At 37.0% G+C, this 18,039-nt stretch overlaps 1 protein-coding gene across 4 annotated transcripts in view; it reads left to right on the top strand.

The window, feature by feature from the left end:
* Positions 1-18,039, top strand: part of LOC106915464 (protocadherin-15) — a 159,929-nt gene that overhangs the window by 121,617 nt on the left and 20,273 nt on the right. For all 4 annotated transcript variants that reach the window (XM_088012834.1, XM_088012833.1, XM_088012832.1 and 1 more), the window contains 6 exons: positions 2,285-2,412; positions 4,723-4,938; positions 7,305-7,393; positions 8,190-8,366; positions 13,492-13,710; positions 17,794-17,913. In XM_088012834.1, coding sequence (XP_087868960.1) covers positions 2,285-2,412; positions 4,723-4,938; positions 7,305-7,393; positions 8,190-8,366; positions 13,492-13,710; positions 17,794-17,913 — 949 coding nt within the window. The remainder of the gene's footprint in view (positions 1-2,284; positions 2,413-4,722; positions 4,939-7,304; positions 7,394-8,189; positions 8,367-13,491; positions 13,711-17,793; positions 17,914-18,039) is intronic.

The raw sequence follows: 18,039 nt of genomic DNA, 5'->3' as shown, positions 1-18,039 counted from the left end.
GAAAAAGAAGATAATTTTTAATGCATGAATAAAATATCCTACGTTGTTCACCACCAAATCAGGAGAATAAAAAAACTGAAAAATGTTGCTATGTTTATAACAAATGTATAAAAAGTAAAAGTCTCTCTCTTTGCTTTAAATTGCTGAAATTAATGATTTTTTTTTCGTATGCTCTTTTGTATTGAACTGCATCTGCAAGCTAACGACAGAATTTTTTATTCTAGAGTTCTAAATCTTTGCAGGCTCCACGTGCGTTAAATTGTGGGGTTTACAGATTTCTCTATGTACTTCCACAAATACAAGTTTTAAATGCTATTGTGGATTTATTTGGTTTTGTTTGTAGCTGACAGAGGCTTTAGATAACACTTTCTCTGATATTATTACTACATCTAGGTTTTCATTAGGCTTGTTAATGCCCAGTTTACTGACATACAAGTTCCCTACGATGACAAATAATATGCTGCCTCCAAACCTGGTCAAGGAATAATCAATGGCCTGCTCTTCACGCCTCTCATCTTCTCACTCTGTGTGGCCCTCACATTGTAATGACAGTAATTACAAGTACACAGTAGTCAGGCACAGAAACCATAAGAGGGCTCTTGTCTCACACATAAGGGAGAGTTTTTGAGTGGGTAGATGGATTTTTCTTTCCTCACTTGTAACCAATTACGGAGGCTTTACAATAAAGAACAGCTTTTATCTCAGGGTTATGATAATTGAGTTAGGTTGTACACCACTGGTGTACTTTTGGGTCAGTGAAACTATCTCACTTACCCAGAAGGGAGAGTACTCTGGGTATGTGATTGCTAGTCTTAGGACAAGTGCAGAGTTTATGTATGTAATACATTCTGTACACACACATTAATTTATCATAAGGTCAGAATGTAAGACAGCCATGCTTTGTAGATGGGAACACACCCTTTACTGCTCTCCTCTCTGAAGCGATCCTTTCTTTTAATGGGCCTGTTTTTTTTCCCCATGCATTTACGTTCTGAGTGTGTAAAAGAGAACTAGAGAAGGGCACTTGCTGTATTTATGTTTTAAAAGTCTCTGAGGAATGTGGGCACTTTTAAAAACAGAGAGGGAGGAGAGATAAACTCATCCCCTTGAGCCCTGTCCATATGTGATTCACACTGTAGCCAGTGTGTATGTAATTTAATGTGATGTGTTGGGGTTTCTTTCCAACTCCCTTGATGCATCCTTAGTTTCACTGCAGGATGACTTTACATTTTTGTGAAGAAAAAGAGGTCCTTGATATTGTATTTGTCCAACCGGCAGACCTGGAGGGATCGTATGAGTGCTGATGATTGCTTAAGAAAAATGCAAGCGATGACATATGTGAAGCTTCACTAAAAAGGCCATTGATTAATTTTACATTCTGTGTAGGATGTAATTGTTCTAATTAAGATTATCCAAAGCTTCAAATAATGGATTGATTTAGGGAGTCTTTCCCACATTTTTCTTTGTCATAAAGCCCAAGACAGTAGGAGGGCTAATAAACTGATAGAGGTTTAGATCACAGAATTTCAATGCGCTAGAACGGCCCAGTCAAAGTCCAGGCCTAAAACCATTCGATAATCTGTATGAATTCTCCACCCAATCAGACTGACTTTGAGCTATTTTAAAAAGAACATATATAAAATCATTTCAGATAGTTATCATAGCCAATTAGAAATTACCTAAGAAAAGGTTGGCTTTTCATGTTTTGCTTTGTTTTTGTTTTTTTACATTTTTATAACAATTTAAAACCCGATAGAAATTGTTTCAGAAGTGACCATCTTTGAAAGTATGAAATAACAAAAAGGTTTTATTTTAAAAAAAAAGATACTTTTGTGTTATTTTCCATGAAGTAATACATTTCAGAGTAGTCTTGGGAACAGAAGAACTTTATTCATACTCTGATCTGACAGTTTCAAGGCCAGATTATGCAGCATCTGATTATCTACAGGCCACATGACTGAATAAGCTTCTGGCTGTTAAAGATGAAAGTTTCCTAACCGATCTTCTTTCTTTTCTTCTTTTTTTTCATTTATAAATGCATGAGGGTTCAGCAAACTTGGCTTATTAGACTCTTGAAATACAGTGACTCACTCAAATTGGTGTTTCTCACAGTACATGCCAAAGTTTTTTTGGTTTCACATTGCCTAAGAGAAATGGAAATTAGACCTGCATTTTTAGCTCAAGTGAAAGTCTGTCCAGAACTTTATTTGTTCATTTATTTATTTACATTTATACCTTTGTGTTTTTTTGTTTTTTTTTTGTTTTGTTTTTTTGCTTTTTGCAGCCAACACTGCCAAGGTGTTTATTTATGTAGAGGATGAAAATGACCACCCGCCCGTCTTCTCCAGAAAGCTCTACATAGGTGGTGTGACTGAAGACACCAAGATTTTCAGCTCTGTTCTCAAAATAGTGGTAAGAAAATAGAAAATAAGTTATTTATTTATTATTTATTTTTTGATGCAGTGTATGTAGAGGGAATTGGCTGAACCTGGAGTGCCTGATTCCCTTCCCTGGCAGCCTTGGTGTGACAATTCATCCGATCGGCTTTACTCCGCACAGTTTGATCTGTTCCACTATCTCTGGTTACATCTCTTTGTCAGTTTCGCTCTATTTGTTGTCTACTTTCATTCACAAGCAGGTAAAATCTGCACATTGTCTTCAATATACAAAAATAGAAATATGTTGCAGTATGTTGGCCATAAGTTTTTGTTACTGAGCTCCCCTGCGATATTTAACTTGTGAAGCTTTGGCCTTTCTCTAGCTTACAGTGTAAGATAGAGCAAACTGATAAAACCAATTTTTAGATGATGCTTTCCAACTTTTCTCAAAGTGGCATTTCTATTTATTGTACAGATATAATAAAATATCTCTTGATAGTTACCATTTTAACTGAATATTTGTATTTTTCTCACTTGTATTGCTCCAGGGGCCAATACTAGCCTTCCTCTCACAGAGGATGAAATAAACAAAAAGAATATAGATATCATTGACGGTTTTGATGCATTTGGGCTTAGCTGACAGAAGTGAAATCTTTGCTGCAAGAAAATTCCGATGTCTATACTCTGACAGGTTGTGACAGTGCTTTTATTGATCCACCCATCAATAAGATCCTTGCTTGGTACCTTCTCCAACAGGAAAACAAGCAGAAAAGTAAAACAAAAGTTCCTTTTTAAAACATCGTCACTTATCAAGAATTGTTTGTGATTGGGCAACAGTAAAACCCCAGACAACTACTCTGTAAAGTAATGATGTATAAACCCAAATGATAGACATGGTTATTTAAACTTTCTATAACAGTGTTTATTGCAGAAGCTTTCAAAGTATTTTGTTGAATGTTTGTATGTAGTATTGGAATAAAACAAAAAGGCAACTTCTTTTTGTCTTATTTAACTTGGAATGCACCAAAGTGTTTACTACTAAGTGTGGCAGTTCGTTATATGCCATACTTACAAAACTGAGAGCCGTTTTCCCCATCCACTGGATGATATTTGAAGATAAAGGTTATGAAAAGAAAAGTTTACGTCTCATTTTGCTCCACAGAAACACACAGGTATTGCAAGTGTTTTATGAATGCATTTAATTATGTTTTTAAGGTTTAATTTTGGTAGTGCGTACTTAAGATAATGAATGTTCAATAAAGCAGATAAATCTGTTCTTTGGTTAAAAAAGTATGTTTCCTTGGGAAACGTAATTTTGTTCAAAGACTAATCCGACTCGTGGCAATGCAAATTACTCTTTTGGGCTTCCCCTGTGACCGCCTGTTCCCGTGCCTTTTAAAACTGCGAATAGTTGTACTTAAGCATGAGAAGCTCCCAGGCTTATTTCATAAAAGTTCATTCTTTGGTGCCTGTAAAGAAGAACTAAGTGTATGCTAAACCTGAAGCACAGACTTCTAGTGCTCTACTTTAAGCACCTCACTGTGTGTCCATAACAATTTAAGGGATTTATCTCTCTATCCGTAATGTTGGCAAATGTAATTCATAAAAATGTATTCTGGTGAGAATATCTGACTGTATTGACTTTTGCACTTTCTTCAAGACTGCATCCAATGCTATGTACCCCCTCTGTTTCAAATTGCAAGACAAACAAAAAAAAAAAACAGAGATTGCTGCAATTTATCAGTGTCACCACATACACAAACAAAAGACACTTGTTTCGGAGCTCAGTTGCTGATCAGATTTGCTCAGTCCTTGATAGTGAAAATTTAAATAAAATGTACATTTTAAACAACATATACATATACCCCCTGCTTTTTGGTGGGGTTTTCTTTAGCTAAAAATGAGCTCATTGTTAGACTGCCTGACCAAACATTTTTGTTCAGTACCCACACTCCCATTATCAAGCACACCAGGCTGCTGTTTTCTCTGAAAATATCACTCTGCTCTACCTCATCAAAACCAAGTGTCAGGCACATCGCAATAATTGGATGCATATAATGTCTCTGGGGACAAATTTGGATTTGTTGCTTATAAATACCAGCACGACACTTTTCCACCATGTCAATTGGACTTTTTCACAGTACATGTTAAATGTATTCCAGTAGGTAATGGGCAGGTATATTACTCATGGCTCTAGACCACCTTGGCACATGCTTGGTATTTATTAAAAGCGAATTAGAGCACTTAGAGCAACATTGCCATTTGACCTCTTTTTCTAAATATTATGTTGATCATTTTTAATTTCTTTTCCACTTTGTTACTGCTTGCTGCTTTTCTATTACAGGCCACTGATAAGGACACGGGGAACTTCAGCGCCATGGCATACCGCCTAATTATACCTCCCACAGCAGAGGGTCAGAACAGCTTTGTCATCGAGGCCTACACTGGAATCATTAAGTCAGCCATCATGTTTCGAAATATGCGAAGGTCCTACTTCAAGTTTGAAGTCATTGCCACTGATGACTATGGGAAAGGTTTCAGCAGCAGTGCTGAAGTGGTGGTGAGTATTCTGTTTAGAGGTTTTTGCAGTCTGCACTGCAAGTATGTACACATTGCGAAACACAATTTTCAAGGTGATTATGTACTCCTGGTTGTTGACTAACATGTCACCAGTGTAGTTGCAGCGTATTGATTTATTGTCAGAGCAGTTTACAAAGCAAACCGATGCATAAATTGTCAGATTTATAATTTCTTAAATTCCTGTACAATGTGTAACTTTTGTTTTAGACAGCTGATTTGCTTGCCCGATATTTTATATGGGATTTTGATTAAATACTATTTAATTTTCCCATGTTGTTAATAACTTGGTAACACTTTATTTGAAGGGGGGTGAATAAGACTGACATGACACTGTCATGAACATGAATAAGCCTTCATGAATATTTATGACTGTGGTCATAAAGCGTGATTCGGTAAATTACGACACTTTTAATACAAAGTTGACATTAATCAAAATGTCTTTGTTATGACAACTTGACATTAACCAAGAAATCATTACTGATATAAATTTGTTATAAAAGTATTACTGATTGCACTTTAAAAATCAGGTAACTTTATGTTATTAAAGGTAAAGTTTAATCAATAATGATTTCTTGGTTAATGTCAAGTTGTCATAACAAAGACATTTTGAATAATGTCAACTTTGTATTAAAAGTGTCATAATTTATCAAATGACACTTTATGACAACAGTCATAAATATTCATGAAGGCTTATTCATGTTCATGACAGGTGTTATGTCATGTTAATGAAAGTGTCATGACAGTCTTATTCAACCCCCTTCAAATAAAGTGTTACCAATAACTTGAGTCAAACTCAGACCAAAACCCTTTCATATCTTTATGGGTAGAATTTAAGAAAATGCTCTTTTAGCTATCATTGATGCTGTTTTCAATCACACTGTACATGACCAGAAATCACAGAACTTTCAGTCATAAATGATGCAGAACACAAACAATTCTTATCGAATATCAACCCTATTAAGTTTGTATTAAACAATCTTATAGATTTGTTCTACTTGAGGCATCACAAAATGTGCAGTTGAAAACATTAGAAGGCATCTCAGATTTTATCAGGTAAAAGGGTGTTTGTTTCTCAGCCATGATATCTGGAAACTCCCTGAAAGTCTTATTTTCAAAAGCCACATCAATATGCCGGAGAAAGTCCACAACTGGTTGCCAAAACAGATACACACAAACAGTTTTACACAAAAAGAAAACATAACTATACATACCTTATTTTTACGAGAACACAAGCACACAATCCCATGCACTCACAAGAAAACATGTGTAGCTCAAAACCTTCAGAATTAGTTTGAAGACTTTAACTTTCTGCTATGAACTTAAAAAAAAAAAAAGCTATATAGTTATTGTGCTTAGTTTTGGAATTGCATCATGTGATAACATTGACATTTACAGTTTATTTTGGTTGGGTATATAGAATAAAGTTTTACATGTGCTTCTGAGGAGTAGTGGCAACATATGTTATTCACAACAATCATTAAAAAGATTCTTAAGAACAGGTGCTGGTTATGTGTAAAGGTGAAATTGGTTTACCTCGGTTAAAGCTGCTCTGTTAGTATTACTGCTAACTTGTTAAAGGACATTTATCTTTTGCCTTAAAATGCTTATGCGGTGTATTATAGATTAGTGAACCGCATCATTTGCAGAGGGCAAAAGCTCTCAATGTGTGGCCTTGGCTACTAGAAGATAATCTAATTAGTAATTTGTTTCAGTACAGAAATTAACTCAAAATTATATATGCATCTGCCTTGCTTTATGTTTGCCTTTTATTGAAATAATTTGCTCAAGCACCCGCTGTTTCTGTTCTGCTGTTCCCCAAATGAAATACAGTTTCTGTTGTTTTTTGTTGTTTTTTTTTTGGGGGGGGGGGGGTTGCCCTTACTCAGGGGAGGCTTTTTTGTTTTTTCCGTTGCAGTGAATATGTCTGGCTAACAGGTCTCTAATGAGACAGAAGGAGGGTCTGGGACATTGCCTGAATATGAGAGAGCGGCGAGTGCATAAGCATGGCACTCGTTAATTTTCAAGGGGAAACCTAATTTTCCAAGAGCCACATGGGAGATTTGGCTTCAGAGCACAGAGGCCATTGCCTATGCACTTAACTGTGGCATCAGAATTATAGACCTGCTAGGTTTGCCGCATGGCACCAATACAAGCAGGCAATTACCGGGTCTGACTTGCTGCATCAAAAGAATCATTTAAATGAGTCGGCCAAACTCACAGTGGGGCACATGAATAACTCGGCTAATCACAATTTATCTTGATTTCCTGTGGTCTTTTTAACTCGTGGTTCCATTTTTTTTTTCTGTCTCCCCACCTCCTTCCTCTGTGCTCCACTCACTTTCTCAGGTTTCAGTAGTCAACGCATTAGACATGCAGGTCGTTGTCTCCTCTGTCCCTCCCTACTTAGTAGAAGAGAAGAAGGAGGAAATCATTAGGTAAGACATGAGTCAATCTTCAAATTTGAAAGTAAATACGTCAGTTTCACTTAAAAAAGAGAAGCATGGTTGAGGGTATGCAGGACTATAAATTATGTGTGTGCTCATTCTCATGTTGTCTGAAGTATACATATGTTAAATAATTACCCTATGCAATATTATACGTATAAATGTACGTCTATGAATACTGTCAAATAGTGTAATTGAGCCGCAAAATAGTACATTTTCTTGACCTGTATTATTTTTCACTCACTCCATGTTTCCTTCATTTGTGAACAAGAATATTCGGTTGCTCAATTCAAAATTTGAAACCTATAAATGTATGACGCAGGCTGTATATTTCAGGCTGTATTTCTGTTTACTTTATTATTGTGATTTATAAGCTAATGAAAACCTCAAATTCAGCCCCTCTAAAACGTTACCACACCAGTATAGCATAACAGACAGTGATGCTCTGTAAAGAGGGTTAATCCATTAATAAAGAAGATAACTGTTCAGATTCATGCCTTTGTATATATTGATAGAGTTTAAGTTTATGCAACTGGGAGAATGCATTCCCAGTTGCTTTTTAGTGCTTGTAAGAGCCACCAAACAGAGTTATCACAGTGGAAGTGTCTTGACTGCAAAGGTTATGAACAATGTCAGAAAGTTGATGAAAGCCAACAGTGCAAATTCTACTAGATTTATATCTCCAACCAAAATCATCCTTATGTTTGTCTAAAATAACTATTTTTTTTAATAGGTAGGCTTCATTTTTTCCTCTGTTCATTAAATTGAACTTAATTTTTGGTTTTAGCATTCTAGAGCGTCATGTGCAGGACCAGATTCCCGGTGCCAAGGTGATCGTTGAGTCGATTGGGCCACGTCGCTACGGCGACGGCTATGAGCTGGAGGACTACACCAAGTCAGATCTAATGGTGTATGCCATCGATCCACTGACAAACAGAGCCATTTCACGGCAGGAGCTCTTCAAGTAAGTGGGTGAAATTTGTCACAAGATTTTGAGTAAACCATTTGCCCAAATGCTCTTTGTGTAAATGAATCCTCAGGAATGTTGGGGGTTTTTGGCTTAAACATAGATGTGTTTTGCCTGTAGCCTCCACTGACCTTTTGTCTTTTTCGAACAATGAAAATGTATTTCTCGGGTTCCTCTAGGCATTTTCTTTACAGGGATTTCCCTCTGTTACCTCTTTCTTGTTTCCTCACAGCCTTGATTATCCTGCAGGTGTACAATGTCTGTCAATATTGGAAGTCACAGTATGAAGAGGATCGAGTGAGGTCAAAGTAATATTAACTGAGAGTCTAGTGAAGAGTCATTCCCAATCTGTTGAACAACCTATCATTCCAGTACCTCAAAAGCCCCTTAAAGGACCTCAGAGCTGGGAAAACATAGCAGCGTTGAGCGCTGTGTTGCTAAGAGAGTGTCCTAAACCACAAAAAAGACAATCATTATAGCCAGGTGGGTGCAATATATTTTGCACAACAAAAACATAAAAGGGTAAAACTCAGAACTATCCTTGCACACACAGTTGCCATGTTCTGTATTCTGTATCTTTAATTTTAGTTTTGTAGACAGAATTCCCCACTTACTAAAATACATCTCTTCACTTTTCTGATGGAACAGTACATTAATACTACTGGGACTTATTTTAAACTCCTTATTTTCCATCTTACTCTGCTGGGTTTCCTTAGGCAGTAAACGTTTTAAACTAATGGGAATAATAAGGTGAGCCGAGTGCACTGTTTGACAACCAAGATTAATTGTAATGTATGTGGAATTGAATGGAAATTACTTTTTTTGTAAAATATCTTGAGATGAAATCTGTGTTTAAATGGTGCTGTAAATATATTGAGTAGATTTGAGTTTGTGCTATTTTATTCATTCTACACTTACAACAGTGAGCTCCTTCTATTGCTTTTGATGTTTAGCTTTGTACATATTTTTTTAGCTCTAATGAAATTAGAGAGTTCAGGAGGGTGTCGGATTATTTCTCTGTCTTGTAATCTTTGAAAGCTAACTGCATAGTTTCAGGAGATAGTAGAGGGAACAGCATGTAAATGTGTTTGTGAATGACTGAATGTAGTGTGAACTGCTTTGGGGTCCTCTGGATTTGAAAAAATGCGATACACGTACAGACCATTTACCATTCGACTAGACACCATTTGAACTGTAAATAGTGGCCTCTGTCATGAATGATTCAGCTTTTTAATACCATTCACCTTTTTCTGTAAAATCATACTTTAAGTGTGATGGCTGATTAAATATCGCATTGGTACATTTAAAAAGTAGGGTTTTTTTGGGGGTTTTTTTTTCCCAGATTCCTTGCATATACTGTTCTTATTTTGATGATTGTGTCTTACAGGCAACAAAACCCCAAATATCAGTGTCTCAAAAATGGAATATTGCATAAGATAATTGAAAAAGGTATATTTTAAAGTGAGGTATGATGTAAAGTTGACTGTTTTGACTTCATATCATGTTATAATCTTATTCCTTCATCATAAAGTTCTCTTTTATTCTTTAATGCATGTTTGAGAAATATTGACTCTCCCATCGCAACCGCAATTTTCCAATAGGACTAGTTCCAGGTCATGCCGGTACAGGAATTCAGGTTCAGGTAATCCAATAATGGTTAAATAAATTAATTGATAATAATAGAAATGTGTAAGATGATTAGCAGCTTGGATCTGCTATCTGGTAAAACTCTGTGGAACAAACAAGCAGGTGAGTAGTGTAGACAACAAACTTGGAATATTGCAAAAGGAGGAAGAAAATCTTTACTTGGTAAAAGATGGTTTCCTGGGCACTCCTCCTTAGAGATTCCTTGGAGGAAAATCTGTGAGGCTATAATCAGCTTTCAGGTACATGAAACAAGTTTCAGTGCCAGAATTAGTGTCACTCACAGTACAGACGAGGAGCAGACACAAGACGGTGATAAAGAGCCTGAAAACAGACTTTCAGAATAAAAAAAAAAACATGGGACAGGAATGCTTGAAGGCTTTGACTTGGATGAGGACAGACAATATTGCACTGAGTGACTGAAGAGCAGGTGTTTAAATAGACATCTGTACTGGAAAGAGCAATGAACTAATCAGCAGGAGTGGGACAAACAGTGAAGCAGTACAAAACATGGCAGGGAACAGAAAAATCATGACAGATACAAGGCTGTGTGGACTGTGGACTTCAGAAAACACCAGCAGATGATGTGGCGTCCCAAAACATCACTGATGGTTAAAGTTTCAAGCTGGACTTCAGAGAACGTGGATTCTGTGCCTTTCCAATATTCCTCCAGACCCTGGGACCTTGATTTATTTTATTTTTTTTAATGAATACAAACTTTATTTTCATCTGAAAAGAGTATTGTGGACTACTGAGAAACAGCACATTTCTTTTTCACACCTCTGATGTTGTCTCTGGTTCCGGCAAGGATTTGTTTCGGCTCTTAATCTGCTAACTCCTACCTCATTCTCCCTTTATGAAGCTCCCTCAAATTCTTGAATGGATTTTGCCTGACTGATTATCCTCACTGTGTCTTTTTCTACCCCGCTCAGATTTCTAATATGCTTGGATACAGCATTCTGTGGATGAAATAGTTCCTTTGCAATCTTCTGACTTTCCTTCCTTGCTAAGGGTACCAATGCCTGTTTTCTGGACATGTCACATCAGCAGACTTCTAGATGATTGTGAAATCAACGGACCCAGACTAAAAGACCATTTTTCAGTGACTTTATAAAACCTTAGTCAAGTTTGACAGAAGCTTTGTCATTAAGAGTTTCAGCGACTAATATTTTATTCTAAGGTTTAAAGCATTTTGGAATTTTACAATATAATGTATGTCATCTTGTAGTAGACACACAGCATTTACACATGAAACTGCTTTATAGATTCCTGCATAATTCATATTGATCAGTCTAATACTATTGATGTATATTTCTATGAATTCTTGTTGATTGTCATTCCTTTTTTTTTCATGCTCACCTTTGAGACAAAAAAAAAAGCCAAGTTCATTTAAACATTTTATAGCCGTGTACGATTTATAGATCTTTGATCTTTGAAAAATACATGTGTGCTTTTCACAATCCAACGACCACTAGAGACAAGACAGGAGTTTGAGCCAAGTGAAGGGTATTACTTCTGTTTTGTAAGCTGCTTTTTTGGCATTTGCCAAACTATCAGTTGCAATGGCGGCAAAGCCAATAAAAAGAGATTGTAGCTAGTTTTAATACATTAGTGCTGTTTTATAAGCATCTCCTTCCTTTAAATACAGCCAGAAACCCATATATATTCAAAATGAAAAGCTATTTATGCATGCAACACATGTCTGACAGTGCTGAGGGGTAATTGCATGTTATATGGCTGTGACTTTGTCACAGAAGGAGAAAGACGGTGTTGTTAGCGAGTGTTGTATTGCAGCCTGTCCCTGTTCCACCTTGAATGCAACACTCACAACCATTTCAGCTCTCTACAGGATTGATTGCCACAGACCAGTTAATGACCTTCATCTAGACTTATTTATCCACCTATGTAAAAAGAGGAATGACAGTAATTGGACGTGGCACCATGTGTGCTTCTTTGTGATGGAGGATGTTTGAAAGCTATTATCTTTTTGCTTCTTTAACAACGTGATATTTCTACTACAATATAGGTGCTAATTTGGTGATTATAACCATGGATGTGAAATTCTGCTCATGTAAATACTTAAAAATTTTTGTCTGATCAAATTCACAGTTAACTTTTTTGTTATAATATTTTATGTCAATGATACGGACATTAAAATCTGATTTATTTATTTTTTGTTAATTTCTAGAGGTGCATCAGGCCTAATCATTTGCTCAATTTACAATTTCAAGTTTTTTAGAAAATTCTGATCTTCTAATATCAATGTTGACCATTCCTTATTTCTCTGTAACAACTGCATTTATTGTGTCCCGTGTGGCTCAGTGGTAGATCAGCTGTTCTACCAGTGGTAGTTTGGAGCTCAGTGGGTTTGATTCCTTTACTTTATGTCTTCCCCTTTTCTTTCTGGCTTTCTTCCTGTCAAGCTATCAATCAGTAAATAGTCATTATCATTTTTATTAACACCAGAGACGATGTGCAGGATTGGAGGGTTGCGGTAAAGCATGGTTTAACTGACTTAAAATAAAGTCAGAATGATTGTAAATCTTACTCTTTTTTTTACTTGGATTACTGTAAAGATCCTTTTCTGTGGCTATTTTCTAGAACCTGCAGGTTTTTCTCTTAGGTCAAAGATTTCCAGAGGCTGCCAACATCTCCAATACGCTGTGTTCCAATACAAACGTGCTGAAAGCTCAAAAGATTAAAACAGAGCTGCTTTACTGTCAGACATCTTCCTGTGATGAGTGAGATCAGATCTAGATCTCTTCAATCTTTCCACAGCTTGACAAAAACATCTCTAAGGGAGGAATAAAATGTTATATGATGGAGGGTTCTTTCTTGGATCCAACCAGAAATGCTGAATTAAAACATGACGAATGTGTGAAAAGTCCAGCACCTGCTGGTCTAGCTCGCTATAGTAACAGCCTAATTTAACAGAATATTGTGTGTAATTTGGTTGCACTCCCTGTGAGGGACTGACCAGCTGTCTGGGGTGTAACCCATCTCTCGCTTAAGAACCGCTGGAGATGGGCACCTGCCCACCTGAAACTCCACAAGGACAATCTGGTATAGACAATAAATAGATGGATAATTGTATTCCTTTTACAAAATGTGATTGTAAAACAAAAATAGCAAGGGTTAGGCTGCCTGTTAGGATTTTGTGTGGAACCCTTGTGCAGTCAAAAAAAATGTATACTTTGTTCAAAGAGCTATCCTTTCATTTAACTTGACTCTTCTCCATTAATTAAAACAATTATTGTGTGGTTAGTCTGCTATGTGCTGACTTCTGCCAACTAGAAATTTTAAAAGTGGGTATAAAACCAAATGTGTAAGACTCTTATGTTAACAACTGTGTGAAGAGCAAATAAATAAAACAGCATTATCTTTGTGTAATAGACTTGAATACACAAAGAAATGCTGTTTATTTAGTTGAGTGCAATAAATAATCCTGTTTTCCCTGTCATGATTTCTCTGTCTCCAGGTTTCTTGACGGCAATGTCTTGGAGATCAACAAAGAGGTCCAGCCACATGTGGGCGAGGGTGGCCGCATCCTGGAGATCCGCTCACCAGACATTGTGGCCAGTGTGAAGAAGGCCGCTCAAGCTGTGGGCTACACAGAGGGAGCACTTTTGGCCCTGGCCATCATCATCATCCTCTGCTGCATTCCTGCCATCCTCGTCGTCATGGTCACCTACAAACAGTCAGTGCCCATTCGTCAGCCACAGTTCTTGATTTTGTGAAATTAATAGACAAACTTTTAGCAGTCTTTCTTGAAGGAATTTCACAAGGAAATTTCTAACAGCGAAGATTAACTATCTTGGGAGATGCCATTTTGCAGTTTTCGCCAAAGGGTTTGCCTTGTGTAGACAAGTCAGATATTTATAATTGATGTTTCAATGTGTTTTTAACATCCTACACCCTGTAGGCTGTTGAGGGAAAGCCAGGAATAAACACAAACAAATTCATTGAAAAGAGTACTTGTGAAGTGTCGATGATAAAGGGGAAGCACCTCTCGCTTCAATGCCACCTCTAGCTCTCTTGCTTTCTCTCTCTGATTATGTATCTTTCATCAAACATGCTGACTGCGCACTCTGCTGGGCTAATCTCCTGCTCATGCTCTGTGAAAGCTGATTAATTAGCACTCATTTGCGACAAACATCTACAGCCAATTGTTAGTGTCGTAGCGCGTCTTTGCTCTACTTAATCAACTCTAGCCGACGCACACACACAACGGGCATTGCGCCCCTTATTTTCCAGGCTGTGCTGCAATATGCAAGAGTTTTGTCTTATTTATTTTTTATTTTTTGAAACGGCATCCACATCGGTGAAGTAGACGTGCTGTAATGTCTGCAAGCGCGACATTCCTTCTCTTTGTAGAAGTCGATGTGCTTCAAAAGGTTATGTGTGGCAAATGTTTGTTCACGGCAGATGGGTGGATTGGTTGTCCACATCCGAATGAATGCACCAAACACATCCGAAAGCTGTTGATGGCGACATTAGAGATGAAATGCAAACTGTCATGGCAGATGGCACTTTGTAGGTGATGACATTACAATGTAATTTTCTCATTGATGTTTTGTCAACATAATTCGATGCTGCATAAATCTAGAAATCACTATAATATTTACGACATCAATTTGCTTACTCGTGCGGAATAATTGAATTTTGTTTTTAATAAGCAATATGAAGCATACAAGATTCACTTCACAAATGAGTGTTAGCTGGGAGCCCTGCAGTCATTCAAGCAGGGCTAATGGCTTACATCAATTTGGGTCTTTTTTTTTTTCCTTTAATTGTTGGTCTTTATTGCTTTTTTTTTTTTTTTTTTTTTTTTTTAAGCAAAAAACTACTTGTTAAAAAAATACCTATGAAAACATTACCCACATAGGTTCAACGTGATTTTATTTGTGATTCAAAAGTATAAAATTCTATCTAACTTGTCTTTTTGTCTTAATTCATCTCTTTTTCTCCGCTGCTTGGAAACTTTCATCAGATTCAAAGAGTAAGTAATATTTTTAATTTCACTTTTCAGTGTGTCATAGAAATTTAGGTTTCATCTTTCTCCATTCTTCTTCATTTTTTTAAGCTAGACCAAATATTGCAACTGTCACGTTAAAAAAAAAAGAAAAAAAGAAAAAAGGTTTGCCCATTAATCAATCAATCAATCAAATTTTATTTGTATAGCACATTTCAGCAGCAAGGCATTTCAAAGTGCTTTACATAATTTTAAACAGTGAGAAAGAAAAAGAAAGTAATAAAAAGATAAAAAGAAAAGATAAAATCACAGCCTAACAGGACAAGGCCTCCAGCCTTGCAGCACCAGGCTCCGTCCGCCTGTTTCGCGAAAATTTTGCGCTAGGACTTTCGCTGTCCTACGCGGATTTTGTGCATTAATTGGTTACCTGTTAGTCTAGAATTTACAGGGTTAAACAGTGAGAAAGAAAAAGAAAGTAATAAAAAGATAATAAAATCACAGCCTAACAGGACAAGGCCTCCAGCCTTGCAGCACCAGGCTCCGTCCGCCTGTTTCGCAAAAATTTTGCGCTAGGACTTTCGCTGTCCTACGCGGATTTTGTGCATTAATTGGTTACCTGTTAGTCTAGAATTTACAGGGTTTTATATACGCGCAATGACTCCCAGTCACTCGCAAATACATAGAAGGCATCAATTGCCATAAGCAACTGTAAACAGGTGGGTTTTAAGTTGAGATTTAAAGGCACCCAGTGTTTCAGCTGTTTTACAGTTTTCTGGAAGTTTGTTCCAAATCCGTGGTGCATAGAAACTGAATGCTGCTTCTCCTCGTTTGGTTCTGGTTCTGGGGATGCAGAGCAGACCAGAACCAGAAGATCTGAGGGGTCTAGATGGTTGGTACAGCAATAACAGATCTTTAATGTATTGTGGTGCTAAACCGTTCAGTGATTTATAAACTAACAACAGTATTTTAAAGTCTATTCTTTGAGCTACAGGGAGCCAGTGTAGGGACTTTAGAACTGGTGTTATGTGCTCTATCTTCCTGGTTCTAGTGAGAACGCGAGCAGCAGCGTTCTGGATCAGCTGCAGCTGTTTGATTTATTAGTCAGACCTGTGAAGATGCTGTTGCAGTAATCAATACGGCTAAAGATAAACGCATGGATGAGTTTCTCTAGATCCTGCTGAGACATTAGTCCTCTAATCCTGGAGATGTTCTTCAGGTGATAGAAGGCCGACTTTCTGTAATGTTGCTGACATGACGACATGAAGCAACACTGACTCAACTTGTGGATCACAGGCTGGATGGGTAATTTGGCAGAACAGTTCTTCTCATGCAGAAAATCTGATAAAATTCAAATGAAAAATGAACCCAAAGCCAACACACGTGATTGTTCTGTTGGAAACAGTTGATCTGACATATCATTTATGCTTAACTGCGTGTACTGTAATGTTTTTCTCTTTCGTTCTTTTAAAATAAAATAAAAAATTGCTTCTAAAAAGCACACACAGCAGTCATGAATATGGAGGAGATTTTCCACCCAAAAGATCCTGGAAGAGGTTCATCATCACTGCTTCTTTATGATTTAAAGCATTCTAACATTGTATCTATTGTTGTGTTCTCAGACGGAAAGTTCCACTTAGCAATATTTTTTCTTGTGACTAAATAAATGCTCTGGAAAAAAGTGAAAGGGCTGTCGAACCTATTTAGGTTCAACATATAAAATGTATCTGAAAGTGAGAAAATAGAAACACCGTAGCTTCTGGGAAAACAAATCGGAAGTTAAAGTCATATGAGGGGGAAAAAAACAAACTATGATACTGTGGTATTTTTCCAGATATAAGTAAAGAAAATATGCACTTAGTCTTCTCAATATATGCTTGTGTCAGTGTCTTTACTAAAATTCAGTGCAAAGAATTTTAATTTCAAAGCAAGCTTTGCATTGACTTAAAAGAAAATGATAATTAGTTGTCACACTAGGCATTCCAGAAATCTCTCTTAATACAACCATAGGCCTTAAAACCTGTCAATAACATGCATTATTCCTGATGGGGGGGGGGGGAGTGGATCTCGAAAATGCATATCAACTTCTGGCAGCTGAGCAACAAATGGGTCTATTAAGGTTTCTGTAACATCACTGATTCACCAAAACCGCATTTGATTTATAAAAGTTCTGGTGATTTTAAATGTGTAGCTTTTGAGATATAGAAGTAACAGTTTAGCAAATTCTTCAAAAAGAAATAAGATTAAGTAATGTGAGACTTTAGAGAGTTCAGGGACGGCTCACATATGCCAAAGATTTGAACCCAAGTTATGATTCATAATGTTGTTCCCCCCTGTAAGTTAAATTTTTATCCTGTGATAATTATTAAGATAGTGTTTGACAACTGTAGTGCATGATTTTAAATATGCTGTTTGTAGAATATATATTTCTTTCAATCAGATGTGTGCAACTAATATAACTGCTGCTTGAGAGAAGTCGGGTCATTGGGTAGTTCTTCAGTGTAACATGGGAAAAATTCTTAGCTTGGCAACTGTGCTGATTTTTTCTCTCTCTCTTTGAGAAGTTATAAATATAAAATTAGTTCTGTGCAATTCACATAAATCTTAACATTAAATCAGTACAACCTTAACATGAATGACAAAGGTCCACATTAACTGACTGGAACTTACAGACATCTTATCTTAAATAAGACAAATATAAAGAAGGCAAAAGATTCCTGTGTTTTCATTGTTCCAGGTTGTGTCTTTCTGTTCTGCATTGCAACGTGAATTGCTTATCATTCTTTGTGTGGATGTAAACACTTTCTGTAGGCGGCAAGCAGAGTGTGCCAAAACTGCCAGGATCCAGATGGCTTTGCCACCGGGAGGGAAAACGGCTCCAGCCGCTGCCCCTACTGCTAACCTCTACGAGGAGCTGGGCGACAGCAGCATGTGAGTTATGTCCCTTTGGTGTCTGTCACTTGTACCCACACATCCCACTAACTACAGTGATGTGCAGGCTCTTTATCTAGTTGCGCAGATTTTTCTCCACTGAGGTTTGGATCAGAGGCGTTGCTC

This window comes from Poecilia mexicana, unplaced genomic scaffold, assembly GCF_051168715.1.
Source record: "Poecilia mexicana isolate PSO_F unplaced genomic scaffold, ASM5116871v1 scaffold_15, whole genome shotgun sequence".
Classification (NCBI taxonomy): domain Eukaryota; kingdom Metazoa; phylum Chordata; class Actinopteri; order Cyprinodontiformes; family Poeciliidae; genus Poecilia; species Poecilia mexicana.
Note: the sequence above shows the minus strand (reverse complement) of the source record. Positions and strands in the feature narration are given on the sequence as shown.